The sequence below is a fragment of the Xylona heveae genome, assembly GCF_001619985.1.
Source record: "Xylona heveae TC161 unplaced genomic scaffold L228scaffold_1, whole genome shotgun sequence".
Lineage (NCBI taxonomy): Eukaryota > Fungi > Ascomycota > Xylonomycetes > Xylonales > Xylonaceae > Xylona > Xylona heveae.
The window spans coordinates 3292873-3318606 of record NW_017264193.1 but is presented as its reverse complement, the minus strand read 5'-3'; the positions used below and the strand labels follow the sequence as shown (position 1 = coordinate 3318606).

General features: G+C 45.4%; 14 protein-coding genes across 14 annotated transcripts; 8 read left to right on the top strand and 6 right to left on the bottom strand.

Annotated features, from left to right (window-relative positions):
• Positions 1-712: 712 nt before the first annotated feature.
• L228DRAFT_265330 (hypothetical protein) lies at positions 713-1603 on the bottom strand (the record flags this gene model as incomplete). Its single annotated transcript, XM_018334681.1, has 2 exons — positions 713-737; positions 804-1603. The coding sequence occupies 2 exons, from the start codon at positions 1601-1603 to the stop codon at positions 713-715; spliced, it is 825 nt and encodes a 274-aa protein (XP_018192539.1).
• A 442-nt stretch (positions 1604-2045) lies between these two features.
• L228DRAFT_235983 (hypothetical protein) lies at positions 2046-2589 on the top strand (the record flags this gene model as incomplete). The annotated part of the gene is made up of 2 exons (XM_018330779.1): positions 2046-2404; positions 2463-2589. The coding sequence occupies 2 exons, from the start codon at positions 2046-2048 to the stop codon at positions 2587-2589; spliced, it is 486 nt and encodes a 161-aa protein (XP_018192538.1).
• Positions 2590-2863: 274 nt separating this feature from the next.
• Positions 2864-4520, bottom strand: L228DRAFT_258330 (hypothetical protein; the record flags this gene model as incomplete). The annotated part of the gene is made up of 8 exons (XM_018334075.1): positions 2864-2928; positions 2968-3016; positions 3107-3324; positions 3382-3448; positions 3515-3799; positions 3851-3936; positions 3999-4062; positions 4122-4520. 8 exons carry the CDS (start codon positions 4518-4520, stop codon positions 2864-2866), a joined length of 1233 nt encoding a protein of 410 aa, XP_018192537.1.
• Positions 4521-5621: 1101 nt separating this feature from the next.
• Positions 5622-6353, top strand: L228DRAFT_243542 (hypothetical protein). The gene is made up of 4 exons (XM_018331710.1): positions 5622-5791; positions 5856-6047; positions 6100-6148; positions 6214-6353. The coding sequence occupies exons 1-4, from the start codon at positions 5693-5695 to the stop codon at positions 6279-6281; spliced, it is 408 nt and encodes a 135-aa protein (XP_018192536.1). The 5' UTR covers positions 5622-5692; the 3' UTR covers positions 6282-6353.
• Positions 6354-6909: 556 nt separating this feature from the next.
• Positions 6910-9013, top strand: L228DRAFT_280117 (hypothetical protein). Its single transcript, XM_018335759.1, has 7 exons — positions 6910-7632; positions 7687-7772; positions 7839-8132; positions 8188-8263; positions 8320-8537; positions 8603-8651; positions 8705-9013. Exons 1-7 carry the CDS (start codon positions 7101-7103, stop codon positions 8755-8757), a joined length of 1308 nt encoding a protein of 435 aa, XP_018192535.1. The 5' UTR covers positions 6910-7100; the 3' UTR covers positions 8758-9013.
• Positions 9014-9492: 479 nt separating this feature from the next.
• L228DRAFT_280116 (hypothetical protein) lies at positions 9493-10618 on the bottom strand. Its single transcript, XM_018335758.1, has 2 exons — positions 10305-10618; positions 9493-10251 (listed from the first exon to the last, which is right to left on the bottom strand). The coding sequence occupies exons 1-2, from the start codon at positions 10359-10361 to the stop codon at positions 9685-9687; spliced, it is 624 nt and encodes a 207-aa protein (XP_018192534.1). The 5' UTR covers positions 10362-10618; the 3' UTR covers positions 9493-9684.
• Positions 10595-11060, top strand: L228DRAFT_23064 (hypothetical protein). The gene has a single exon (XM_018330540.1). It carries the CDS (start codon positions 10712-10714, stop codon positions 10967-10969), a length of 258 nt encoding a protein of 85 aa, XP_018192533.1. The 5' UTR covers positions 10595-10711; the 3' UTR covers positions 10970-11060.
• Positions 11061-11807: 747 nt separating this feature from the next.
• On the top strand, positions 11808-12773 carry L228DRAFT_265324 (hypothetical protein; the record flags this gene model as incomplete). Its single annotated transcript, XM_018334680.1, has 3 exons — positions 11808-12128; positions 12187-12247; positions 12325-12773. 3 exons carry the CDS (start codon positions 11808-11810, stop codon positions 12771-12773), a joined length of 831 nt encoding a protein of 276 aa, XP_018192532.1.
• Positions 12774-13300: 527 nt separating this feature from the next.
• L228DRAFT_243538 (hypothetical protein) lies at positions 13301-14252 on the top strand. The gene is made up of 2 exons (XM_018331709.1): positions 13301-13500; positions 13566-14252. Exons 1-2 carry the CDS (start codon positions 13387-13389, stop codon positions 14067-14069), a joined length of 618 nt encoding a protein of 205 aa, XP_018192531.1. The 5' UTR covers positions 13301-13386; the 3' UTR covers positions 14070-14252.
• L228DRAFT_23038 (gamma-glutamyltransferase) lies at positions 14212-16678 on the bottom strand. Its single transcript, XM_018330533.1, has 6 exons — positions 16299-16678; positions 15982-16175; positions 15283-15862; positions 15071-15231; positions 14877-15010; positions 14212-14812 (listed from the first exon to the last, which is right to left on the bottom strand). The coding sequence occupies exons 1-6, from the start codon at positions 16470-16472 to the stop codon at positions 14364-14366; spliced, it is 1692 nt and encodes a 563-aa protein (XP_018192530.1). The 5' UTR covers positions 16473-16678; the 3' UTR covers positions 14212-14363.
• An 847-nt stretch (positions 16679-17525) lies between these two features.
• L228DRAFT_258323 (hypothetical protein) lies at positions 17526-20278 on the bottom strand. The gene is made up of 2 exons (XM_018334074.1): positions 20206-20278; positions 17526-20147 (listed from the first exon to the last, which is right to left on the bottom strand). The coding sequence occupies exons 1-2, from the start codon at positions 20234-20236 to the stop codon at positions 17881-17883; spliced, it is 2298 nt and encodes a 765-aa protein (XP_018192529.1). The 5' UTR covers positions 20237-20278; the 3' UTR covers positions 17526-17880.
• Positions 20279-20707: 429 nt separating this feature from the next.
• On the top strand, positions 20708-22620 carry L228DRAFT_252208 (protein kinase; the record flags this gene model as incomplete). The annotated part of the gene is made up of 6 exons (XM_018333673.1): positions 20708-20743; positions 21169-21416; positions 21464-21789; positions 21920-22140; positions 22206-22368; positions 22430-22620. The coding sequence occupies 6 exons, from the start codon at positions 20708-20710 to the stop codon at positions 22618-22620; spliced, it is 1185 nt and encodes a 394-aa protein (XP_018192528.1).
• Positions 22621-23478: 858 nt separating this feature from the next.
• On the top strand, positions 23479-24142 carry L228DRAFT_243534 (hypothetical protein; the record flags this gene model as incomplete). The annotated part of the gene is made up of 1 exon (XM_018331708.1): positions 23479-24142. A coding segment is annotated over exon 1 (391 nt), but the record flags the coding sequence as incomplete, so codon positions are not given.
• Positions 24143-24701: 559 nt separating this feature from the next.
• Positions 24702-25060, bottom strand: L228DRAFT_265319 (hypothetical protein; the record flags this gene model as incomplete). The annotated part of the gene is made up of 2 exons (XM_018334679.1): positions 24702-24778; positions 24868-25060. 2 exons carry the CDS (start codon positions 25058-25060, stop codon positions 24702-24704), a joined length of 270 nt encoding a protein of 89 aa, XP_018192526.1.
• Between the last annotated feature and the right edge of the window lie 674 nt (positions 25061-25734).

Sequence of the window (25734 nt, the reverse complement as noted above, 5' to 3'; positions counted from 1 at the left end):
ACCATGGTAACAAAATAGTCATATTAAACTATAGTTGACATTCATCCAACTATAGTAATTTCTCACCATGGTGACAAATTAAACCACAGTTTGATATTCATCTAACTACAGTAATTTCTTACTACAGTAACAAATTAAACTATGGTTTGATAAATTCTTACTATATAAATTCCTAAGTCTAACCCTTTGGAAAAAGTAGAAAAACCCTCTATAATTTAAATTAGTTTTTATAATTAGTTAAATGTTTATATAATGTAATGCTTAATTTTTACTATATTTAAATTGATTTAATATAATAATTGTAGTAATTAGGGTTAGTTTTTAAATAATGATATTATAAATTAAACTAGGTTTTTTTTTTTTTAAGATTAATGTAATAATTGTAATAATTCTAAGCTTTCTTACTTTTCTAGAAATAAATACTAGTTTCTTTAGTAAAAAACATGTTATAAAGACTTATTTAAATATCTTTAGCTAATAAAATCATGTTACACCCTGCATGTTTACAAATTTCTAGATATGGATTAGACAAGGTAATGTAGAGTAACTCAATCCTACTCATTAAGCTGTCATGCTTCAAAATATAAACTTAACCTAACCTAGGAGGTTGCTAAGCAGAAGGGTTATAGGAGGTCTACCCAACCCTAACCCAACTCATTCCACAGCCTATTCTAGTATATTAGCTCAACAGCTATTAAAACAAAAGAGTACATTATGCTTCCTCAGGCTCTTCATTACTATATTAGCACAATATTAGCTTTGATTAAAAGATAAGTAGCATGAACAAAAAAGACTTTGCCTACAATTGCCATCTCAAAGTTGCTGCCTGGGCATAATGAACCAGTTTCATATCACGCTTTTCATCATCTGTCAACTGCATCATTGACTCCATGGCTGCTATAAGTGGCTTCTCGTAGAGCTCATCGTAGGGACTCATGTACGGAAGCGCCGCAAGTTCGTAGAATCGTGGATAAAACCCAGCATGGGCCCAATCAAGAAGATAGATGGATCTTAGGTCTTCTCCAAGTATCATGTTGCGGCGAACCAGGTCCATATGACAGAGAACGAGTGGATATGGACTTAGATCAATAGAGTCATTTCTCAACGACAGACGCCTGTTGAGATAACGATTCAAATTTGCAACAGACACGAAGGCCTTGTCCACGCCGTCGTCACCCCAGAGATACCCCTGCGGACCCTTTTCACCGATTGGACCTGGCCTTTGTCCATGTTTTATTTGCCCGAGGTAAGCAATGATATTGGTAATGCGGGGTATGATATCTGCGTGAACTGTGAGGTCCAAATCCAATAGCTTCTGGCCGGGGACGTAGTCCATAAATAGAAATCCTCTTTCTAATTCATCCTGGACAAAGCGATAAACGCGAGGTACTCGAACGATGTCGTGGTTGATGTTCTTGTAAGCAAATTCCTGCATTGCTGCTTCAGTGGCAGTTACACTGTATCCCCATTTGACGACGATGGTAGGGGTGACTTTGACCACTATTGCACCTATAATGTCGGCAAACACGGCACCTTCCTCTCCTCTCTGAATACAGAAATGGATCAACTCCTCATTACTCGCTGTTGTAACATGTAAATCCATCATGCACACATCCACTGGACAAGAGTTGAGGTTTGTAAAAAATGTTGAAACAGGAGTCTTACTCTGTCTGAAATAAGGCAGGGCGCCTAGCTTTGCTCTTAGTTAGCAAATCAGTCTTCAAACACATTGTAGCAACCATGAAGGATTGGTTCTCATGTATTCTTTTAGGCACCTTCAATCTTTGTCACTATAATAATTCTACATCTCTTGTTACTACGTGAAATAATAGCAATATTTACATATCTGTAGGCTGTCAAAGAACTTCTTTCCTCGTCTCATCCTCGATATTTAAGCAACGTCAGTGCCCTCCCGTCATGGCTATACAAACAACCATCAATCCAACTTTGGGAGAAATTGCTCTTAAGCCTGATCTGCGCATTCTCCATCAATTTTTCTCGTGTACATCTGCCCAAACATATCATACCTTTGTGAAACTCCCAAAATGCCGACTGCTACCCCTGCTCAACTTGCTCAAAATGTACTCCTAATCCGAATTACAATGCACAACATGGGGAGGTTCTTTGAAGATGATACTCGAAGTGGAAATCACACAAGCATATTCCTCATCACCAGCAATCGAGCCTCTATACGCCTCAACATGACTAAAGCTGGAGCGACTGATACCATGGGAACATACACAATAAGCTTTTGTGGCTATACAGATTCAAATAGCTCTGTCACGAACATTGATATCACGCCTGTCCAAGGCCTGACAGCCGCTCACTTCACACAACTCATCACCCAAAATCATCGTGAGAGATATCAGCTGGCTCGTAGTGGTGTGGATTGTCGCTTCTGGGTGTAAGAATTGCCATGATGGATGATAATGAGAAAGTTAACTAATTCGAAAAATTGACAGTTCGACCGTGATCAACGATATGGCCTTGGCTGGTTACATTTCTGGTTCCAGTGCCATCAGCGCTTCCAGAGCAAGAGAGATGTTACGGTACAACTATTCTAAGGGGAAGCAGCCACAATTTGAATAAATTGTTCCGGGAAGATTTGTTTAAAGTTCTGCATTTATTCTTTCTTTTTTTTTTCACAGTACTTTTTCTGACCCTTTTCCGCTCTTATTTTTTGTTTTCCTGTTCCATTTGTTCTGAATTCAAAGTTGGCTTGAGAGGTGACTTCACGGGGTAAGCAATTTCCAGGCGATGAGATGGATGGGACGAGAGGGAGTAGCGGCGCTTAGGGTGTCCGCCAGTGCGAACCGGTGGTCTTTGGGTTGCCCCAGCAGATACCATAGGTTTAGCTTAGTATTTATGTATTAGTCCCCTTAGCATAGCTCTCCAAATACCCCGATATAGCATCATCTAAATTCATTACTTTTCATCGACATAGTAGGTTTTACTTTTTGTACTTACATTTATGAACTGCGTGTCTTAGATTCAAATCCATATACTCTGGTCGATGCTATGATCAAAAGTATTAGAATTTTCTTTTTGATAAATAGGCCACTGTAATAATCTTCAGTTGGAAGATAGAAAAGAAATGGTGTCGTACCTTTGAATCCGCACCTCGGGCAATCCAACTTTGGATAACCTTTGCATCTTCGATTATCTGCTCCCAAGTCCCAGTCAGTATACTGATGGCCGTCTGGAACTGAGTCAACGAGTTGCTTCCGAAGTCTTCAAGCTCTGCACGTGTTTGCCGGATATTTTCCAGTTCGGCTTGCAACTCTTCTTTTTCTCTGGTCTTGGTGTGAATTCTGAAGTTGGTTCCTATACCGAGTTATTTACCACTATCGGGAATAAGTAAAGCCAAAGACTACTACTCACTGGATATACCAGCTGCAAGTCCAGCAATGGTGGCATAAGAAGCTACAGCCGTGATTACGCCACCCAGCTGCTCATGGAATCAGATTTAATCATAAATTCGCCTTCGAGTAGACAGTTTGAACGGGAAACGTACGATTATAAAAGGCGCGAACTTTGGTAACAATTTTGCAAGTGACCCTGCGATGGGGATGGAAGCCTTAAAAAGGATTTCAAAGGCAAGGAGGGCGGATTCCAAGCGATAAAGCTTCTTGTGGAGATCCTGTAACTCCTGCTCTATAGTTTTAATCTGCTCGGTGATCTCTCCTTCTCGGTCCTTGGCCCAATTCGAGAATTCTGCGACGAAGGAGCCAAAATCATTTGTCAGGCCGTGAAATCTATTGATGATTCCGTGAGCATTGCTTTCGAAAGAAGAATTAGTCTAAGATGTATTAGTAAATTTTGAGGAAAGAAGAAAGAGGTGTTTTGGTACCGCTATGTATGACTCGATGAGGCCTCGGCGACTTTCGACAGGGATGGTGTCATCTGCACAGAACTTGACAATCAATCCATCAAAATCTGGATTCGTATATGTTAGATGAGTGTAGCGACAAGAGCTAATTACGCTAGAGGAAACTAACTCGTCGCTTGAACGCTGATTTTGGCAGCAAGATCTCGACTTTCTGTCAAAATTCCCCGGTACGACTGAAAACACGTTGCTTAGCAAAGTAAGACTTGAGGGAACAAAAGGAAATATAACAAACAAGCAATAGCCTAATAATCCCTGGCTCAAACTCTGAATGATGAATGCGGTCAATTTGGGCAATCTTGAGATGTAACTGGGCAAATATATTCTCAATTTCCACAGTCGCCTGTGTTGTTTCATTGCCCGCACTCTCCAGTTGAGCTTTACCCTCAGGCGACGATAAGGTTTGGCCAGATCCTATGGCAAAATCTTCCTTCTGCTTGTCTGTCTCCAGCGGCCAGTGATCATCGGCGCCATCAATGAGGATATTGGTTTCTTCGTCTGATAGCTGCGCCGCAGCATTCAGAACTGAGTCCGGAGTGACATCATCTCCGACGAGAGTCTCAAGCTTCTTGACCACTTCATCATATGAGGGGGGAGAGGCCCCGGCAGTATAAGCAGGAGGTGCGGGAGTCATATCTTCTAAGTGAATACAGTATGCAAAGGAGTTCGAATAGAGGTCGGATTGATCTTATATAAGGTATATAGATGCCTAGGTAACAGTACAAATCAAATTACTGTAGTTATGCCGAGAATGTTCCATCTAGACACCCCGCTGTGTTTCGGCGGTGGCGTAGCTGAAAATACTACTAGTGTATGCAGAAACCAAGCAAGGGTGCTTTAGGCTCAAAGTTCCAGTATCTTCAGGTCCACATCGCACGGCGATCTCTCCATAATCTTAGTCAAGAAATTTTGAGAAGATAAAACCCCACATTTCCAGATCGATAGCATCAACTTCTCTAACCCTATTGTTCTCCTTTCCTCCCTAGCAGCTCGGTCATCTAGATATCCATCAATATGTCCGAATCAAATGTTAGATCCACTATCCAAAAGTCGGGAAATGATGATATTGAGCCTCTTGCTCTCGATCTTTGCAGCGTCTTAGACAGCCTCGGCCTAGGATACACACTCCAACGCGGCAAAGAGAGGCAACATCTCGAGATTTGCGCAGGGGAGAGAGAGGCCCGGAAATACAACAATTTTGTTTCCGAAGCCAATTCAGCCGGCTTAAGCAACGAGATTATCTTGACCGCAATTATTGGCCAGGTCCACACCTCCGATTGGAACAATGTTGCTGTTCATGAACAGAGAATGCGTCTTGTCCGAGAGGTTCGCCTCACTAAAAGAACAGGGTTTCCGTTTATTGTTTGTGCAATCTAACTAGGGTTTCCAACATCAAGGATCATAGGATAATGCTGCGTCACAATACCCCGCTCGCCAATGAAATGTGTGCCAGATTTGAAGGTATAGTAGTGACACAAACCATCCTTCCATGCATCGCTCTGGTTTCTCAAGAATGCTCACACCTACTTGCATTAGTACTCAGGAATGATCTTGCACAATTCTCAACGGATCTATCTCTCTCCACTAGTCAGAAAATATCTCGAATTCAAGGGTTCATCGGGGTATGTTGCCATTGACTAAGAGAATGCTAAGAGGTCTCCTGACACTTGTTTGCAATAGCGTGTTCAAAACCTTTCCAGTCTTGCTCAATTGACCATACTACGCTTGTATCAAATAGCCATTGAATTGTTCAATACCTGGTCCAATTTCCCCATCCATTTCAGAGTTTTTGGTATAGAGACGGACATGTCCAGGGAAGGAACGGGCCGAAACCATGCCCTTGTCGAGAACTGCATCGAGGAGATTAAAAGGCTGTGTAACATGTCATTTTCTCGAGATTCGGTAGTAAGTATTTTCCTTCTCCCATTATACTCATGGCTCTGTCACGTATCTAAATATTGCAAACAAGGACATCCAATTTGTCAAAATTGCCGATGCTGAAAATTTAAAATACATCCCAGGCCAAAATCGACGACCTACTGATCCAGTTAACCTAAGCAGATTCCACCAGAATATATCTATATTGGCCCGCGTTTGGACTTGGGTCATGGTAGATGCACAGCAGATTATAGGTTGGTTTGAGGCGGCGCAGAATGTTGTGGTAAGAAGTTATTACAATCCACCATGTGTGCAGTAGTACTGACCGTGAGCAGGAGTATGATTCTTGGATGCAGATTTGCCTCGAACACGGTGTAGAAATCTGTACGTGACGTGACTCTGTAAACTTTCCCTGTATCAGAGTCAAAAGCTAACATGTACCATTCTAGATGCAGAGATGGTGGTCTACCTAAAGCAACATGCGGATGGAATGGAGCATTGGCTCAACTGGCCTTGAGCAAGGCTCGTTTATGATGCATGACTAGTCTATAAACCTTCAGCTGAATTCCAGCATGTGAGAATAACAGACGGTTGAGCAAATTGAAGAGAATCAAACCCTGTACCCTCTCATGAGTAAAGCGGGGTCGCCTCCGCCTCGATCATATGAGCGAATAAGAATTACATAACTGAGCTATTCAATGATTTCATAGATGCATTAGTTCATGTTACAGGGATTTACAAATCCGCCTGTGCATAGGTGGCTGGAGATCTTTCCTCAACTTTTTTCTTTTAAGTTTTGGGTGGTGAAAGACGAATTTTTCTTCATAAGGATGGAGGGGGAGGGGGAAGGGCGGGGTAACGTTCTCCTCAATCGTTTCGATCATCGAACACAGCATGTCTGAGCTGTTCAATATATGCATGCATGCATGGGTACATTCTTATGCAGGGCAGGGATCTGTTTACCTGCCTGCCCATGTAGGTAGCTAGCAGTCTCTTCCCTTCCCCCTCCGCCCCACCCCTTTGTCGCTTCAATTGGCAAAATGACCATGTGATAACAACTAGAGTATTGAAGATTATCGCGTCTTCTCTATTCGAATTGTTACACTGACCTTGACTAAACATTGATTTTCAGCCAGCCATTATCGCCAACAAGTGGTACTTGATACAGGGTTCGTACATGGGTTCAGAATCTTCAGACTTTGTTCAAATTTGCTTGCTTGGCTGGTGTATGTCGTTGTTTGAATTGCGCGTACTGCAGCTGGCAAATATAAAAGGAGGTCTCCGAAAATGATTAAAATTTCGCCAGACTAAAGCTCAATCCGAAAGCCAAATCAAAATGTCCACGACACTCACTCCTACCACACCGCCTCCCTACGAGCCACATAGCTCTCCTCCATCCTATGATGATGTCGTTGCCAAAGTCAGCCAAATGGTCGGCACTGATGCCACTCCCCAGAAATATATCGATGCTGCAGCAACGCTAAATGAGAATGAAATTGACATCTTGGTCAGCGGTGGGGATTTCAGCGACCCCATCAAAACAGAGGAGGACAACAAAAAATTTTGTGAAGGCGCTGCCAAGGCCCTTACATCACATGAATCCACCGAGCACCTCAGAGAGTCGTCTAATGCAGCAGTCGATGCGTCCAACGAGATCAACCGAGTGTTCGTCAGCTTACATCTGAAGATTGCACAGATTGATAGGATTCATCGTTCTGATTTTGAGCCTGCCTTGATTAAAAATCAACTGGTGATCGTTTCTTTTATGTCTTCTACTTTTCTTGCTAATACTGACACTATTAAGAAATATCTAGGAATTCTCACGGAGAGTAGAGTGCTTGCAACAGAGGTAGCAATACATGGAAATCGTAAGTATCATTATTGGTAATTGTCAATTCCATCACCTATGCTTACTCCTGAAGGATTCGATGATCTGATCATTCCATTTTGCACCGATGAGAATATTCCAACAGAGACTCGGCGAACAATCCTCAACGGGTTTATTTCGGTAAGCTTCCAATTCCCCTTCTCCTATGCTACAATTTGTTATTGATGTTTTACTTTGATCATATAGGATATGGAGAAAGCGCGGGAAAGAGCCCGAGAAACGGAAAATAATTTTACCAATCTTCAAATCAGCTTCACCTCCTTCATTGCTGATTTCTCCACTTGGGCAGTGGAGAGAGAGGGCCAACTAACGGAGGAACTGGAGCATATAATGAAAGAGTTAAGTGAGCTGCAAGAAAAACTCACCTCATTGAACATTTCTCTCTTGGCGCTGGGGAGTGGAGCGCTTGGATTGCCGTTTGTCGCGGGGCTTCTTGCGGGAGGTGCAGCCGTCAGTGGCTTTTTAGCTCCTTTTCTAGCTGTAAGCAGACCAATTTCCTCAGTATTCTATTTTCTAATCCCAATTACCTCGCCAGATCGCTGGACTCATCGCCTTGGGGGTGAGTGTTGCTGCGGTTGTCTCGATGGCGGCTCTTGGAATTGTTAAAGCAGGTAAGTGTCCTATTGTCTTCGATTGGAGACCAAGAGGTTAACCTGTATTGAACCAGTAACCGAAACTCAAATCCGTGAGAAAGAACGACAAAGAGCATCACTATCAGCACGAATCGAAGAAATCCGCCAGGCTCGTGAGGAGCTTGTAGCCCTTGGGGAGGAGAAGCTGGAAATATTCCGCGTAAACGTAAACGTACTTCAATCAGTGTGGAACAGTGTTGCTATTGATGCGCAAATCATCATGGGTCACCTCGACGGAGCATTGTCACTTGTGGTAAGACTTTCCTTTTCTTTTCTCACACGAGGGTGAGATGCTGATTGATTTTTTTTTTTTTTTAGGATTTTCCTCAACATATTATAAACTCACTTGAGAGGGCAAATTCAATTTGTAGGTTGCCGTCTTCTACTTCAGTTGAACACAAAACTAATATTTCGACCAAGACACGGTAATGGCGGAGTATTTAACCAATTACGCAAAGGGGATCACCAGCTGATTCCCTTTGGTGACGAGTTATCCCGGCCTTTCTTGACCGAACTTATATTAATCGCAATATTTTTTGCCCGGCAACAAGGTTTTTCGAGTTCCCACGCCTGCGTGGCCTTTCTATAGGCTCAGTGAGTTCACGATGTTTGTTTTCTTGAATTTGCTGTCTCTGATCACGGTTTCGACAACATGTCAAGCTATATTTTTCAGGAGTATTACCTAGGTTTCTACATTTGAAGCCCGAGAAAAGAATCATTCCATTTAGGCTGTTTAATCTGTCCATATAAACTTAAATACTAGACTTTGCTCGTGTTCTCTTCGACTTTTGCTTCGACTTCCTTGGGAGACGTTTTAGGGCCTTTTTTCCCTTTGATACTCTTCCGGTCCACAGCCAGAGATCCTATAATCATACAGGAGCTCATGACTGCAGCCATGATGAAGACACGAGTGAGTGCGTAGTTGCATGCGTCTATGACAGTGCTGCGCTTGTTCGCCAGCACAACACTGCGCAGATTGGTCGCACCGGTGTTGACAATACTTTCACCGTCGAGGCCCGCAATTCCAGAGAGGCAGTCCACAAGTTTGCTCGCTGATAGAGAGGAAGATCGAGCCACCAAGCTGCTCCATAAAGAAATTCATGGACATGCCAAGAGGGCGGCTTAGACAGAGGCACTTTTAGATGCATTGGCTACTCGGGAGCAGTGAACAAATGTGCATGGTATAGTGACTTGGTACATAGTAATTTGTATGCTTTACTGAACTAAGAAAAGTACTCTCGTTTAACGCTTGCATTAAAATAGTGTTCTGTCCGCAACAGAGCCCATAGCTTATATAGCATAACAATGACAAAAGAAAGACAATAACAACAAGCTAAAGTAGTAAAGAAACAAACATAAGGTAGCTAAGTAGGAAATGATCGACTCCTTGTCAATTACCATCACTGATATCTGTAGCTGTATAATCGGCTCGGCGGTGAACGTGGTCTGTATCGCACACTCTCTATAGTTCTTGGCTCTGGATTGTAGTATCTGCGGCTTGATGGCAAAGGTGGTGGAGGTGGTGGAGTTGGTACGCGCCGTACACTTTCATGTACACGAACAAATCCAATCGGATCTCCAACTGGATGTGTAACAAGACCTTGTATGTTCTTGTCCTTATCTGTAATGATCCTATGTGGGCCAGGGGTTCTATGATGGTCATGTCCAAATTTGTCTTGATGTTCATAATCGAACTCTTGTGCTGGATAAGCCCATAGCCGTGGGGGGCCTTGATCTTTGTATCTATTTGGAACGTGGACTCCAGGAAAAATTCCCAATTGGGCTCGTTCGTTCGCAAAAAGCAACTCCGAGTCATAGTGTGCATGTGGCCGTTTGCCATTGGTTCTGTTGTGCGTCGGTAGAGGCGCATCCCTCAGAAGCTCCTCGCAGCGGTACTTTGGGATAATCTGTTGTCCATATGTAGAGTGCTCGGGTTTCGAAAAATGGGTTCGAGGGATGGCGTAAAACTGGCTATTTCAGCTATCGTTACATGCCAGATCCTGTCATTGTAGTTACTTACTTTGTATCCGTCCTCGTCAACTATCCTTACGGGACGGTCTCGTGAGCTTGAAGCCATTCGAATCGTGGAGCGATAAATCGATATCAATCACTTAAACAAGAGACAAACAGTCTGAAGTATATATTTTCCCGTTGGACGCGAAGGATGAGGACCCCTAAGGGGCATGTAAACAGTAAAAAGTCGACGCTGCAAAGACAATGACTATCGAATTGACCCAGAAACAATCGTGAGCGACCTCGCGCAGACTTTTTATACATGATGCTCTTCTAATATTAAGCGCTCAATATCTGCGGCCGCTCCGTGCTCTCCAAATAGTGATCGCACGTTCATCGTGGCTTTGCCAACGGTTTGATGCAGAACGATGCTCGGCCAATTGATGCGCGAAGAGACTCGATCGAAAGTCTTAGATGCCATATTTGGTCCTCTTTTTGCAAATAGGAGCCCTTCTCATCATCAACAGGCGCCAGAGAATGTCAGGCACTCTACCAGGCATCGGCGGCTATTGCAGTTGTATCCATCATGCTTTACAGAAGGGTTTCGCTTCAGAAATATCCAAAAAGACCCATTTCGGCCCAGGACATCTACCGCGGACTGTCACCAAGGGCGTTTATAGCCGCTGCTGGATGGTCGTATTTACCCGTGGTTGTGGACATGGGGATCTGTAGATAGATTACCTGCTGGGCTATGTGTTAACCCTTCCGATAGGTCATCACCAATACAGCTGCTAAAATTTGGAGAAAAGGTTTCAGCCTTTAGCCACCGACCAGGTATTGTTTCAGTTTCCAGAAGCATAGACTTGATAAGCAACGCCGCTGCACTTTTGGAACTGTCGAGGCCATGAGAATCGCAGGCCATTGCTCGGTCTTCGGGTTAATTCACGAGAAATATCGTCCATTTGGTCAAGATAGCCAATAGCCCGGCTGCGATATATACACGTGCAGTTTTAGGTATTCTATTGTGACTCTATTGTCGCCTTGGAGTTAGACATGTTTAGAAACGCAGAGATCGCTGTTTGCCCCTTTAGCATACAAATTACTCATATCAATACATTTGTAGACTTAGCGGCTTTGTGATGAAAAATATTCCTGGCATTATTCCATTAAAATCTGCCATTGCTTGCACATGGTTGGGTCAACAGGATCACGGCGCTTAATAGTTCTCTAATTAGATAGCTCGTGTGTACTCACTGCTAAGAAAAGACTCGCGAGGTACATTGAGAGTGCTGCCTAGTCGCTCACCCCGCAATTCTGTAGATAAGCCACAAGTAGCCAACCAATGACACAGGGCGGCTGTTAGCGACCGGCAATGCTGGGGGCGCCTATATCTCCACCTTGGGAGGCATAGTACAATAACCAGAAACTGCGGAATGTCTTTAAATAATGGAACTTATCGCTCTATACACCTGAAGGACACCACATTCTTCTGCACTTATTTTGGCATACAGAGTTTATTCACAGCGTAATGAACATTTTCTCCTCACTTTTTCCTGGTCTGTTCCCTAAAATGTCTTCTCTCAACCTCCGCCTTGACGACGACGGACTTTGTGACGAAGGAGACTTTTCATACCGAAAAGCCTTCAATATTCTTCGCAAATATCTTGAACCAGACAGTGAGGTTTCTATCGACAAGACTGCCATTCAGATTACCGACATGCTTCCAAGTTCGGGAGGAAAAGAGTATGGCAAGGGCGACAGTTCCTTTGCGTACTTAGTCATTGAAATAGCTGAGCAGATTCCTTATCACCACCTATCTCAGGTCAAGCTGGTGTGGCTTGTTCAGCGCTTGGTGTTGTCTGCAAAATTGAATGCCATAGTATCACGCGAGGTATTATATTACTGGGTGACAGAATATTCAAATAGTGATATTAATTTTGCATTCACAGGGTTATTCCCTCAATGGCTCTCTTTCTACTTTGCATGGAGCATTGTACGAATATCAGCACAGTAAGACAGAACCCATGGTGCTTTTACTTTATTCTGATGCTATGTTACTTGAATAAAAGGCTGACGTCTTATACTAGTGGTTTTGGACGATGACACAGATTTTCAAGACCAGGTGTCCAAATGCATCAACATGCAGGCTTTCATAGCCCGACTCGTGGAATGTCACTTCATAGATAATCCACTATGGGGAATATGGACACTACGACAGGCTCTCGAAAGTGAATGGATTGGTGATGAGGCTGACAGCTGCTTTTTCAGTGGAGCCGCGATGTGGATATTACTCGCTGGACAGACTTTATTCGTGCAAACGGTTCAAGCTCCAAAAGAGATTGAACCAGATTTTAAAAATTCGTATAATGGTGGCCCGCTCTACACGGGCCCTGCACTCGGATTAGAGCGGTGGAGATTCTGGCAGAAGGCATTTGATGCTGTTTCAGACAGGGAAGGGATAACGGATGAATGTAAGAAGCTGGCGGGTAAAGCAGCGGAACTCATGGCAACTCTTGAAAGAACCATGTCTTGGTAGCTTGATAAATTCTCAGATAATCTGTTTTGTGGTGTGCAACTTTTGCCAATGTACCCGTTAGTAAGACTTTTGCCTGTCGCGCTGTTATCGAATGCATTAGAATAGAAGGGTACTTTTTCCCCTATGAATTATAGCTCACTGCTGTATTTAGTCTGTCGCAAATGAATATAATTGTAGTGAGTACACTTTAGAATCCAGTCCATCCTCTGTAGCCACCATGCTAGTGGATGTTTTCCGAATGATATGTAGAATTCTTCCCGGTATATATGTCTTGGGTGGTTTGGTAATGCATTTCTGACAGGTATGATGCAATGTCGGCTTTCTTCTTGACGGCCCCAGATTCGGCGGTGCATCGCTATGCAACTTAGCGGCGGCATAGCGTCCGCTTGCCAAGGGCCCCACTGCTCGAGCCACACTTAGAACGACATGCTAGGCAGCTATCCCTACCGGCGTACAGTGTGTGTACACAAAAAGGAACAGCTCACCCGCTTTTGACACAGCTAGGTATCTCCTGACAATTACTGACACAGAGCGTCATTGACGATTTTAAAAGGCTTAGAGTCCTGTCAACTAAACATATCCATACTCGAACTTTACACACAACGGCCTGACCATGACTACCGCCCACAATGCCGAGACACTACTTTCGATCCTGACAGGCGAGATGGAGTGGTTTTGGGACACAGAGTGCAATTGGATTACGTTCAAGAAGGATGGCACGGGCCATGTAAGTCTAGGTGTCTTTCGTGCTTAAATTGGTCTTGTATCTCTAATGACGGCAACATGAATTAGTTACGATGTGGTGCAGGGCTGTGTATATTCATTTCAGCAGATTTTGAGTGGAAACTTGTCAATCCAGACTTTCTCGATCAAGTTCACGACACCACTGTGACTACAAGCAACAGAAGAAAAGAACATTCACAGTTGATAAGCCAGTTCGATGTGGAAATCACTCTCTTCAAACGTCGCCCTGAGTTGTTCTGCGACCCAAGATGGATTTCAATACCGATCAACGACTACAATCTAGGAGATGAGGCCTTCCGGCCTAAGCGCTATACGATAAGATTAGAAAAAGGTAATTTCTTTTCCCCGGGATGTGTTCAACAAGGAACAGAGTGGGATCCATGGTATGCGCTTCGTCTCACCTTTGATAAGTCGCCATACCCTCCAAAACAGGAGTGGAAGCGACCAGATGGACCACAAATACATAATCCTTTTTGGGAATTGGTAGAGTTTTGTGGTCGAAGTCTGCCGATGGTGAAAAAGCAGGGATGGAGCAGCTGCATAGCATCATGATTAATTGTGACAGCTAGTGCTGTCCGGTCAGTGGTGGTCTCACATTCTCATGGCTCTGATACGAGGCTCTATATCGATAAAAGATAAAATTATTTACATCGTCTATAAGGCTGGACTAGATATATACATTCCGCAGACCAGCCAGCTGCAAGGCTAAATCTCAAAATCTTATGGACATCTCAAGTCGTAGATGCATGATACAGTGGTAAAAGCGATTACTTCCAAGCGTATTAATTGCCAAAACCTGCAGGGTTTGTTCTTAACACCCAGGTATGAGCCGTTGATGAACTTGGCTTAAATGGCAAAACCGCCGGAGCTGACCTGTCTTGGCTCTCCCGCGGCCTCAAAAGTGCCATTAGAAAGTCTGCGAATACCCTGAGCGGCACTCTGGCCGGGAGCGACCCAAGTCACGTTATGGCCGCGCGACTTCATAAAGGACACAGTTTCATTGTTGTACGAGTACTCGAAAGTGACTTGGTTGGGCATGAGCTGGTCGTGGAGACGAGGCTGCGCAAGAGCTTCCGGCACAGTCATGTTTTGGTCGAGCACGTGCCAGAGATTCTGGATGGTAGAGGTAATAATGCGGGAGCCGCCAGCGGCTCCGATTACATAGTACAGTGTGCCATCGGGCTTTTCGGCGATGACAGGGGAAATGGACGACAAAGGACGTTTGCCGGGGCGAATATAGTTGGCCTCGGAGGGGATGTAGCCAAAGGCGTTGGACGTGCCAGGGATAGAAAAGTCTAGAAATCGATCAGAAGAGCTCCAGAGGGCCAAAGAGGGAGTATGCTGAGTTAAGATACGGACCATTCATCTCGTTGTTCATGATAATACCTGTCTCCGGGACCAGGACTTGCGAGCCGAAGAGCAGGTTGATGGTAGTGGTCAGGGTAATGGCCATGCCAGATCCGTCGGCAGTGACAATGTGAGAGGTTCCTGGACTAAATAATCGTTAGGTCACTTTAGGCATCCGTGATCACAAGAGTAAAGAAATGACCTACGTTTCTAAGCTTTCCAAACCCAAGGGGTTGTAGGCGGAGACATTGAGCGTGTGGAAATCGGAAATCTTGTCACGGATCTCGGCAGCGGTTGAAGCGTTGAGCATCTGGTCTTCGTACTCTTGCATGCCGGGAACAAAATAGGGATCTCCAAGATTTGCTCTCTGCGGAAATTCGTCAGAATTATCGCAAAATTGCTTCAAGAATGTACAAACCTCGCCATAAGCAAAGCGAATTGCCTCGTCCAAACGATGGGTGCTCAGATTGAGCATGGAGGCCTCACCCATTCCGTCGTATCCTTCAATAATCTTGAGCGCGGACAATGCCACAGTACCACCCGATGGCGCGCTGCAGCCGGTGAGCTTGTAGCCGTGATAGTCAATATGGGCGGGCTTCCGAAGAGCTACGGTGTAGTTGCGCAAATCCTCGAGCGTCATAGTGCCGTTCGCGGCCTGGACTGCCCGAATCATAGACTCCGCGATGGGACCGTGGTAGAAGGCATCGACGCCCTCCTCGGCGATAGCTTCAAGGGTATTGGCATAGCGTTTTCGCGTCAGAGTATCTCCAATCCCCAGGAGCTTTCCGTTGGGCGCAAAGTCAATCGCCCAGTTAGGGTCGTTGACCAAGAAATTGTCTTGTCCAGCAACAGCAGACTTCATCTGTTTCACCAAGTCTGCGGTGACTGGGAAGCCTTGGCGGGCGACATTGACAGAAGGCTTGACAACCATCGGCCACGGTAATAAGCCATACTTGTCGTGGAGGTGAGCGAGACCGCGCAGTTCGCCAGGAACGCCACTACAGGTGAAAATGGGATATTAGCTAAAATATACTTCCAATTGCGCGGGGAGGAACTTATTGCAAGGGACACCCTTTGCAGATGTTGAGAGAATGCAATATAACAGCAAGCGACATACCTTGCTAATCCGCCATAAATTGAAGCATCCGTATTATTCTTATACATGTTCTCGAATGCCGCAGCCGGGGCCGTTTCTCGGAAATCAATAAACTCGTAGTCGCCGTGCGGCGATCGCACAAGCATGAAACCACCGCCTCCAATGCCACTGTGGTACATGCCAATGACGCCGACGCAAAGAACGGTTCCGACGAGCTACAGAAAGTAATCCCTAGTTCAGCTTGCTGCATATCCGAAAGCCACAACTGCGCCAGAACCGATCGGCAGTGGGCAGTAGTACAAAGAGTCGCAAGGGTATTGTATAAAAGGTACACATACCGCATCGGCCGCGTTTCCACCAGCCTTTAGCAGCTCAATACCAATGTTGCTGCATATTGTGCTCTCCGAAGCAACTGCGCCAAGTTTGTCATCGCCGACTTGTTGGAGATTCGAGCTGATAGGGCTTGCTACAGCACTGGCTGCCAATGCCAATGAAAGCCAGGGAGCGCGCATCTTTGTTCTCTTCGAGCGACGACAGCGAAACGAGCTCCGTGTTTACCTCCCCTCAAAATGACTCCTTCACGATGGGCAGGAAGGCGCAATTAATAGACATCGCAAAGAAGATGGATGCGACAAAGGCACGAGATCAACCTTGTGGCACTGCGCGATAAGACAACAGACCACCTGCCGACCTGGCAGTCAGTCGGACCCGTCACCGACAGAGGAAGCCACTTTTGCGAAAAACGTTTATCGCTTAGATAGCGCTACTCTCGCCGGTTGCGCCGCCAAACGGGCCCAACATGTTGGCGCAAGGGGTCGGGCCCTTGGCCACCGGTTCCTGTCGTCAACGTTCAGTCATTATTGTTCCCGGTGTCTTCTCTGGTTGGCGTCTAGAAATCTTTATCAGGTTTGGCCAACACGGAATTCAGAAGCATTCAAGGGTATCCCAGTAAGCACAATGACGCTGTCGACATGTTCCTATCCGTGTGACTCGTTGGACTCCACATGATGCCCGAGAATATGCTCCGACACCGCTTCGAGAAGGCTTCGGGGTGAATCGTTGCCCTGGGATGGAAATAATAATGATGATAGGTTCCCCCTGGTCCTTTTGCTCCGTACATATGTGACCAATTTTCTGCTCCATTTGGTAATTCAATTTCCGACAGCGTCCGACGTTTAAGAGCAACGCAGATCCAGGATATTCGCTTGTCGACGCGTTACATGATCCTATTGGTAACGAAGGAATGCTCAGAGTCGTTGATCATGAAGCAGAATTGATCTCAGTTGTTGTGCTGTCAAACGGATTTTTCTTTGGGAACGAGTGTCTAATTTGTGTTAATCCACGAACAGTAGATACGCAAACAGAAATAAAATCTGCGATGAAGTGACGTAGAATATACACAGTGAGATACAAATGTTTGTACCATAATTCATCTTACCTAAGGTATCTAGGGTAGGTAACTATTCATCATTGGTGAAAGGGCGCGGAGGTGTTCTGGAAAACTCACCGAATCTGGATCGGTAGCTCCCTTCTTCCCGATCCCACCTTCCCCACAGCTAAACGATAGCCCTCCGTCCTTATCATTATTGCATAAAAACAATGTCTAAAAGAAAAAGGCTGCTTTATCACAGGATGATAAAGATATCTCGACACAGATTTGCTTATCATGAATTGATACGATATATCAGAAAGAATAGCGCTTCAATTTTCCCTCATCGAGCCGGGGATATTAAGTGAGACACTGGTTTATTAGCTTTAGCCATCGTTAGCTGACATGGCGTGAATTCCACTTCCGAACATGCTCAGCTTCTTTATAATCTATCCCGACGCTATTTACATCTCCCGGAAAGGATTCCGGACAGCATCTATACTAGAAAAATGTTCCGTCTATAATCATGAATCATCGCATCATTATGGTCATCACCTCGTGAACCACGTCATTGAGGTGTAATCCTTTTGTGGCCCTTTAACATAGTACTTGATCCCAAACCGACTGAGCCCGACACCGTCAAAATTGAACGTGTACTCTGGCGTATAGTCATCCTTTTCGCAGAGATGATGGCTGCGAGCCTTCCAGGCTTTGAGTTCTCCTAGTGCGCCAGTGTCCGACGATACAGGCACTTCGAAATTGATGGCATGGAAAAGGTAATCTACAGTTTTCGGATCGTCTGGCTTGACAAACCAGGCAGTAATCTTGTCATCGCGCTCGCTGTAGCGGTAGACATAGCTCCGATTAGCGCGTAGCGTCCAGCCTTGATTCGTGACGAGCTCGCCTTCTTCGTGATAGAGCATTTCCATGTCATAGGCAGGATCAGTCGGAAAGCGCGCATGAAACTTCGCCGTCCCCGTAAAGTTTCCAGATGGGTGAGTGGGAAGTGCACTGTTGAGTTCTCGAGACATGTGCCATTTGCCGTGCATCGCCCGAAACACAGCTCTGCTGAGGAACCCAGCTTGACTTGCTGAGGACAAGAGGGTGCGCTGCAGCGACTGTATAGTTTTGTTAGCCTCCTGCCGGTCCGCCGTATCGTCAATGTATCTCGCGCCAATGACCGGTCCACCTCGCGGTTCATATCCATCGAGCTCAAGGCGCGGAATGTCCATTTCGCGCGCAAAGCTTTCCATGAGGCCTACGTAGTCTCCCATCCAGAACTGGGGAACCATTGGAGACCCTTTGATGGCAATGCGAAGGTCCTCCATTGGTTTTAGATCTTCTACACTATCAGCAACGGCGTCGGCATTACTACCCCATTTCCTGCACAGGAACCGCGCCTGCATCTCCATGCCGCCCCAGTACGGCCCTTCATAGTATCCAACAAATCCGAGGTTTGGGAAATCAGGATGAGAAGTGGAGCGGTGCTGCAGAAGTAGTGGCATGCGCTCGCAATGACTATCGTGCTGAAGAGCGGCAAGAACCTCAGGAGACAACCATGAGATGGCTGTCTGAGGAGTGAATCCGGTAGCCAGAATAATCCCCTCCACCCTGTCAAGTATGGACTCCTTGCCTTTGTACTCCACCTTTACCGTCCCTGTACCACCAGCGGCATCCTCTCCAACCTGTATAGCTTTTCCCGCAACAGGGGAAATATATCCGGCCCGGACAAGTCCTGCATACCATTCGCTAATAGCGACGTAAGCAGGCTCGTCCTCTTTTGCGGATGAGAAGATTCTGGAGCGAGTTCCAAAGCCATACTGATCCCCTCCAATCACGTTTCGCAGGAACTCATGCGTCATCTTGGCCTTTTCCGCGGTTAGAGTACCAGTTGCGTATGTGATATCCCCCGAGGGCCGCCGGGAGAGGTTGTACATGCACATATCCAGTGGTGTAAACGAAGGTTGCATGGCTCGTCCTGGGTCTCGGGGCAAAATAGGCGGGAGTGCGTAAAATGGACGCGAAATGACATGATGGATCTGGTAGTCCCTGGAGACCTCGGAAGATCCGGGGGAATGCTTCCGTGAAGAAATATGCAGAGCCAGCGATGCGGCAGCTTCAACGCCCGACATGCCACCCCCAATAACTACTAGCTTTGGGATTGTCTGATCCTGAGACGGGTCAGAAGAGGCCGGTTTCTCAAATATTTCGGACGATTGCGCTTTGGGGGGGACTAGGTCGTCAAAGGTTCTGTATTGACTACTGTGGATGACATTCTGCGGGAATTTTCCTAGGCCCGCAATGTTTGAGCGCCTCGGAGACGAAAAGAATCCAGTGGCGACTACAAGGTAGTCAAAGGTATCCCGATGGACGGAGCCGTTATGGGTAGTCCATTCCAGGTTCCACAAGCCATTGTCCTTTCTGCGTTCTGCCTTGGTCACAGTGCTGTTTAGACGTACGACTCCGTTTGGCAAATATCGATGGGCATACGCTTGGAGATACTTTTCCACCTGCCGAGCCTTGGGAAACATGGGCATGAAACTGCTCTCTTCCAGGGGCTTCGCGGCTGAATCGGTCTGAGATTTGCACTTGCCGGTTTCGAGGTCGGCCGACTCCCAGGCAAAATCCGAAAAGCAGACAGAGTAGCGACTCAGGTTGGCGGGCATCTCAGGGCTAACTAGGCCATCTGGGCCTGCCGTGGAGACGGACCAAAGTCCGCCTACTGACAAGGACTTTTCGAGTACGGTTACGTCAAATGCTGGAACTGAATGGGAATGGAGTAACGTCTTGGCGGCCACGAGTCCGGAGGGACCGGCACCTTCAGGTTTTCAAGTAAGCATAAAACATGTCTCAAAAACTGAAAAGGGTCCACTCACCGACAATGGCGACTCTTTTTGGGACATGCATGACCAGGCACAGTCGTGCGTAGGAGAACCAGAACGGACTGGTTGCGAGTTGAGACGATGCGAGACATGAGCTGCCCGTGTCGGAGAGACCATGGTTAGCGTCGGGTCGCTTGTCCTAGAACTGGCCCCGGTCCTCATTGCCGCCAGGCCGCCCAGCACGTAAATTATAGGCTCTGCAATTCCGAATAGGCTGGAGAGGGAAATTGTTATATTCTTTTACACTGTAGTCCTAATTAGGTAGCTATACATTTATTATCATGTTGTTCTTTCCTTGAATTGATCTTTGCTCTTTCTACTCTCTTATAGTGTATAGAACAGTATACGAAAGGAGCTATATATAAATAAATAAATTATAATAAAAAGAAAGACTAGAGCATCTAGGTAAAATGAAAATAGGTAGTTGTTTTATAACAATAGATAGCCTGTTAGCTGCAACATATACTTAATACTATGTCATGTTCCTATATAAATAATGGTACTAGATGCAGAAGTCATTGTTATTCTAAAGGTTTGTTAAAGAAAGTCTCTAAAGTAGTAGTCTGCATGATCAGAGTACAATCTCTATTGTTTCTTTTCATCTAGAGGCTTTTACTTATTACTTTAATTTTTTATAGTCTTGTTCCTTTCTATGAAAAGGATGCGTCCATTCTCTCGCTTGAACGTGGCATATCTTTTAAGAAAGGACACCTGTATATAAATACTTTTTTCGGTTGGTCATTTTATGGAAAGAAGGGAATAAAGTATATAATAAGGAATGATCCTTCGATGGCAACTAACATATTAAAATATTTTATCTCGAGCATATCAGTCACATACCTAGCTTGCAAAACCATGCACAAAGTGCAGGTGCCCTCCTGCTTCCTCCGGCGACATATACTATCTCCACGAGTCTCCAGCTCACTGGCTTTAAATATAGTCTCACCTCGATTTCAGCTACCTTATCATTTTATCTCTGCCGTACCTCTGTCGCGCCGCCTTTTCTCCGGTCACCGAATATTTCCAAATGCGGGATTTCAGTTGATAGATCCTTCTATACTAGTCGAAGAAGAGACGACCCCAAATTACAAAGCTTGGAAATACTATCCGGCTTCTATAGGGGAAGTACTATGCAAGAGATATCAAATTGTGGGTAAACTAGGCTATGGCTCAAACTCTACAGTCTGGCTATGCCGTGATATGAGGTGAGTCCCAAAAGCTTGTAATATTTCTTCCGCTCATACATTTGCAGAGTAAATCAATACATCGCTTTGAAAATATATGTTGTTAATGACTCGATGGTGCATCGAGAGCTCCCGATTTACCACCACATCAATCAGGTCAGGTCGGATCATCCTGGCAGGGAATGCATTCGGAAGTTAATCGATTCGTTTGAAATTATTGGACCACATGGTCGACATCGTTGTCTTGTTCACCAGCCACTTGGAATGAGCCTCGAAGAATTGAAGATGTATACACGCGACAAAGTATTTAGCAAGGATTTATTGAAGATTGCGCTTCGGGAACTGTTGATTGCGCTCGACTTTCTCCATAGCGAAGCCCAGGTGATACATACTGGTAGCTATACGACGTTCCCCTGCTTTGATACACGGTAGATACTTACTTGAATAGACTTGCAGCCTGATAATATGCTTATCGGAATCGACGACGAGTCTATATTCTCTCAGTATGAAAAATTATGAAGTAGAGCACCCGGTACCCCGCAAGATTGCTGAGGATCGGTCTCTTTATGCTTCGCGCCCATTTCTGCTCACATCTGGGATGCCAGTTCTCTGCGACCTTAGTGAAGCGCGGTTCGGGGCGGAGGAAAACCAAGGGTATATTATGCCAGAGCTCTTTAGGGCGCCAGAAGTTATCTTAGGTATGAAATGGACTTATAGTGTTGATATTTGGAATGTTGGTCTGATGGTAGGTTGTCTTTTCTCCGCTGCATCAAACGTTCCATCCATGTAGCACAGGCTCACTTGTACTAGGTTTGGGATCTGTTCGAGAAGAGTCACCTATTTCCAGGCATAAAACCGGATCAAACGTATGATGAAGTGCACCGTCTTGCAGAAATGGTAGCAATATTGGGGCCTCCTCCACTTAAATTCCTCGAGCGGAGCGACATTAGCCTTCGCTTTTGGGATGAGAATGGTCTGCGAGCCCATTTGCTTTTCTAATATTTTCTTCAGTTCAAAACTAATTTCTCTAATAGGTAATTGGAGAGGGCTTATGCCAATCCCTGATATGAACCTTGAGGATCTTGAACTTCGACTATCGGGTGAAGATAAGAGAGGCTTTCTCCAATTTCTACGAAAAATGCTCTGTTGGCTGCCAGAGGAACGAATGACAGCAGTTGACCTTGTTTATGACCCGTGGCTAATGGAAGGGCTTTTTGACCCCTAATCAACTTTAAATCAGGAGCCTAGATTACAGGGCTGGGCATTTTTGCATCGTGGTCTAGATCAAGAAGTTATATTAATAATTACCAGTTATCCATTACTGCGTGACTTCTTTCATCGCATACCTACCTACCTTAAGTAACTACCATACCTAAGATTGGTATAACTAAGTTGACTTGAATCAGACTTTGTCCAGGCTTGTAGTATTCGTACATGTCCAGGTAATATACGTTTATTGCAGTACGTGCCATACTGGCTCTCCTCAATGGGCACTACCTGTCCTACCATGGTGTACGCGATCTGTTGCACTGTTGCACGAATTCCTTCGTCTCCGGGCCAGCAGTCTAAGTAATTTTGTAGCTTCTTTCCGCATCTGGATGTGCCAACAGATGACCGACCCTCAACCATTTTTTTCCTACTCTGCCGCTTCGTCAACAGTCAGTCGACTTTTGAACCGCTGTCGAATTGTCAATTGCCTGTCACACTTGTCGCTGCGTTACTATTATTATATTGCCTCCTATGACAATTTAACCAGTCGCTCCCCTTCCAATTGTCTCAAGAATCTCCACTTTCCTTTTACCCACTTTTCGACCCCAGACCCCACAGACCCTGAAAACCCCAGGTCACCCTAGATACAGCTCGCCCCGACTTTTTACCTACGATACCCTTGTCGACCTTCATGTAACTACTCCGCAAAAAGAGAAAAACATACGAAACTCGACAGATAAATACCGCTACGATGGCATCCATTTCACTCTCGAAGCGAGATGGCTCAGTTCATAAACCCTGGTTCGTATTTCTCTCTCCGGTTTCGCTTTACTTTACTTTCTTCAGCCCATGTCTCGGTCTCGCAATGTGTTTCCGTTGCCCCACGACCAATGCACTTCCGTCCTTGTCGTAGCAAGCTTCTTTTTAATTTCGCACAGCAATTTGACTTTTTTTATCTTTTTGTGCTAAACAGGATATCCTCCCATTGGCGCTGGATTCTCATGGTTATTGTAATAATCCTCGGACTCGGTCTGCTCGCCGTTCTGCTATCATACTTTCACAGACGCTACAAGCGGCGACAACAAAAAGCTCGTGCTCCTCAACAAGTATCGCTATGGTATCCACCGATAGGCGGGGTTGTTAATGGTCGTGTACTTGTTGGAGACATGTTCTATATTGGCACCGCAACTCGCACATACCCAGAAGATGAGCGCAAAAAACAAAAGAAGGAGAAGAAAAACAAGAAGACGAAGAACCAGGTCCTTGTTGCTGAGAACGAAGTCGGCGTTAGTGGGCCCAGTAGTGCTGCTTCTGCTGGCCCCGCTGGGTGGGATGGCGCCGACAGTGAGAAGAAGCTCATGGATGAAATCCCAATCAAGGACGAGAATATGATCTAGATGGAATCCTTGCCCGTCTGCGTTTTAACTTGTCTTGCTTGTCGTTATTGTCCGGTGGGCTACCGGTCACGACTCCCACCTGTCCTATGTTTCTTTTGCGTTTTTACCTATCCTTCTTTGGTGAGGCTCACTTCCTAGAGGGTTGGCTTAATATGAAATATGAGATTTCTTTTATTTTTATTTTTTCTTGTTTTCATCATTCTTGGTGCAATTTACGTATTCCACACTTCTGACAAGGGCATTTCAATGCTATGATCCATTTCCGGTCCAAGTATCGGCTCATCATCATCGCCATCACCGTTACTTGCATGGTGCATGGACCGGCTCCCGTCCATGTAGGTCATGGATCCTAGTAATAGAGTAATACGCGCTACTTTGTATTGGACCTATATATAGAGACTGTGAGATCATCGCCAATGCCAAAGATTCATGGCATGGCAAGATAGAGCAGGAAGAACAACAGGTATAGATTAGAAGCAAAGAAGTACTTATAAACAGGCGAATCAGTGCATTAATAGATTTTGACATGGAAACCAGTTGTCGCATCGCGGCTTCATCCAATACGAGAGGGATGGAATTGTGAAAGAGGAGGAGAACCCAAGTAAAAAAGAAGGGCAAAAAAAACAAGAGATACAAGGCAACCGAGAACGCTCTTTCCAGGTCCACATCAGTCGTTCTGACTCAATAAAGAACCACGATTTTACAGTTCATGAATAGCAAAAGTAGTGCTGGTGTAGACAGGTCGAACCATCGCCAGCAGCACCATTAAGCCCGTTTCTATCCAGATTCAACACATTATCTTGAAGCAGCAGCACCTCGACTTGATGATGCTCCAATGACAATGAAAGCAGCAAACTAGACCTCACTGGTGCGGGCCTGGCGACGTGCTCTCGCTGCGAGAACCTTCCGATACACCACGAGACCGATGACTCCAGCTCCAACAATGAAAACGATGCAAAACACGAGCACAACACCAGGGTGGTGCGCAGCCCAATTCTTTCGCTTGAAGAGTTGATGGAACTGATCGCGCACCACGAGAGAGTGATCGAGAGCAGGCATTGCGATAATAAATGATGCGCCAGAAACACCCTACTAGTCGGGAAAAACGTTAGTTCTGAGGCAAAAAGTATGGGTTTGAAGTGCGATCGATACCTTAAGTGCGAAAATTGGGCTTTTGAGCTGGTCTTGGCAGGGTGACAGGATATCGTATCACCGTCTCGAGGTTTGACCCGGGTTGATGGCGAAGCGAAGCTGTAGATATTAGCATTTCGGTCGGAGCAAAACAGTCCATCAAAGTTAGTTCGGTAGCGACGCAATGATGAATCACTGGAGTGCCGCATCAAAGACGAAACAATTGCTTATAGAGATTGACAAGTAATCAATGCGATACGAAATAAGCTCGAGATGATTGTGGGGAAATAGTGTAATAACGCCAATCCCCCGGATAAATCGATTCGGTAAGCATTAGTTCGTCGAGTGGGGCCGAGACGGGCCATGGCGCGATGGTTGGTGGAGCTCAGACAAACGATCATGACAAACGGAAGCTTACCAATTGTGAATGCAATGAAGCTCGAAAATCTCAACAAATACCTCTGAGGAGAAGTACTGACAGAAGAAAGGCCGAAGGCGCAGGATGACGATGATTTGGCGTGCGAGAGAGAGGTGAGGTGGTGGTGGTGGTGGTGGTGGTGATGGGAAGCGGAGAGAAACAGCAAAAGAATATGGGCGGGAAG

Coding starts and splice junctions, on each gene's coding strand:
- L228DRAFT_243542 (XM_018331710.1), top strand. CDS start 5,693: ATGTCCAGGGAAGGAACGGGCCGAAACCATGCCCTTGTCGAGAACTGC. Junction 5,792..5,855: donor CATTTTCTCGAGATTCGGTA/GTAAGTATTTTC, acceptor ATTGCAAACAAG/GACATCCAATTTGTCAAAAT. Junction 6,149..6,213: donor CGAACACGGTGTAGAAATCT/GTACGTGACGTG, acceptor GTACCATTCTAG/ATGCAGAGATGGTGGTCTAC.
- L228DRAFT_280117 (XM_018335759.1), top strand. CDS start 7,101: ATGTCCACGACACTCACTCCTACCACACCGCCTCCCTACGAGCCACAT. Junction 7,633..7,686: donor GGTAGCAATACATGGAAATC/GTAAGTATCATT, acceptor TTACTCCTGAAG/GATTCGATGATCTGATCATT. Junction 8,264..8,319: donor TCTTGGAATTGTTAAAGCAG/GTAAGTGTCCTA, acceptor GTATTGAACCAG/TAACCGAAACTCAAATCCGT.
- L228DRAFT_280116 (XM_018335758.1), bottom strand. CDS start 10,361: ATGGCTTCAAGCTCACGAGACCGTCCCGTAAGGATAGTTGACGAGGAC. Junction 10,252..10,304: donor TTGACGAGGACGGATACAAA/GTAAGTAACTAC, acceptor TGAAATAGCCAG/TTTTACGCCATCCCTCGAAC.
- L228DRAFT_23064 (XM_018330540.1), top strand. CDS start 10,712: ATGCCATATTTGGTCCTCTTTTTGCAAATAGGAGCCCTTCTCATCATC.
- L228DRAFT_243538 (XM_018331709.1), top strand. CDS start 13,387: ATGACTACCGCCCACAATGCCGAGACACTACTTTCGATCCTGACAGGC. Junction 13,501..13,565: donor AGAAGGATGGCACGGGCCAT/GTAAGTCTAGGT, acceptor AACATGAATTAG/TTACGATGTGGTGCAGGGCT.
- L228DRAFT_23038 (XM_018330533.1), bottom strand. CDS start 16,472: ATGCGCGCTCCCTGGCTTTCATTGGCATTGGCAGCCAGTGCTGTAGCA. Junction 16,176..16,298: donor GTGGAAACGCGGCCGATGCG/GTATGTGTACCT, acceptor TACTTTCTGTAG/CTCGTCGGAACCGTTCTTTG. Junction 15,232..15,282: donor TTCGCTTTGCTTATGGCGAG/GTTTGTACATTC, acceptor GAATTTCCGCAG/AGAGCAAATCTTGGAGATCC.
- L228DRAFT_258323 (XM_018334074.1), bottom strand. CDS start 20,236: ATGCATGTCCCAAAAAGAGTCGCCATTGTCG. Junction 20,148..20,205: donor AAAAAGAGTCGCCATTGTCG/GTGAGTGGACCC, acceptor GAAAACCTGAAG/GTGCCGGTCCCTCCGGACTC.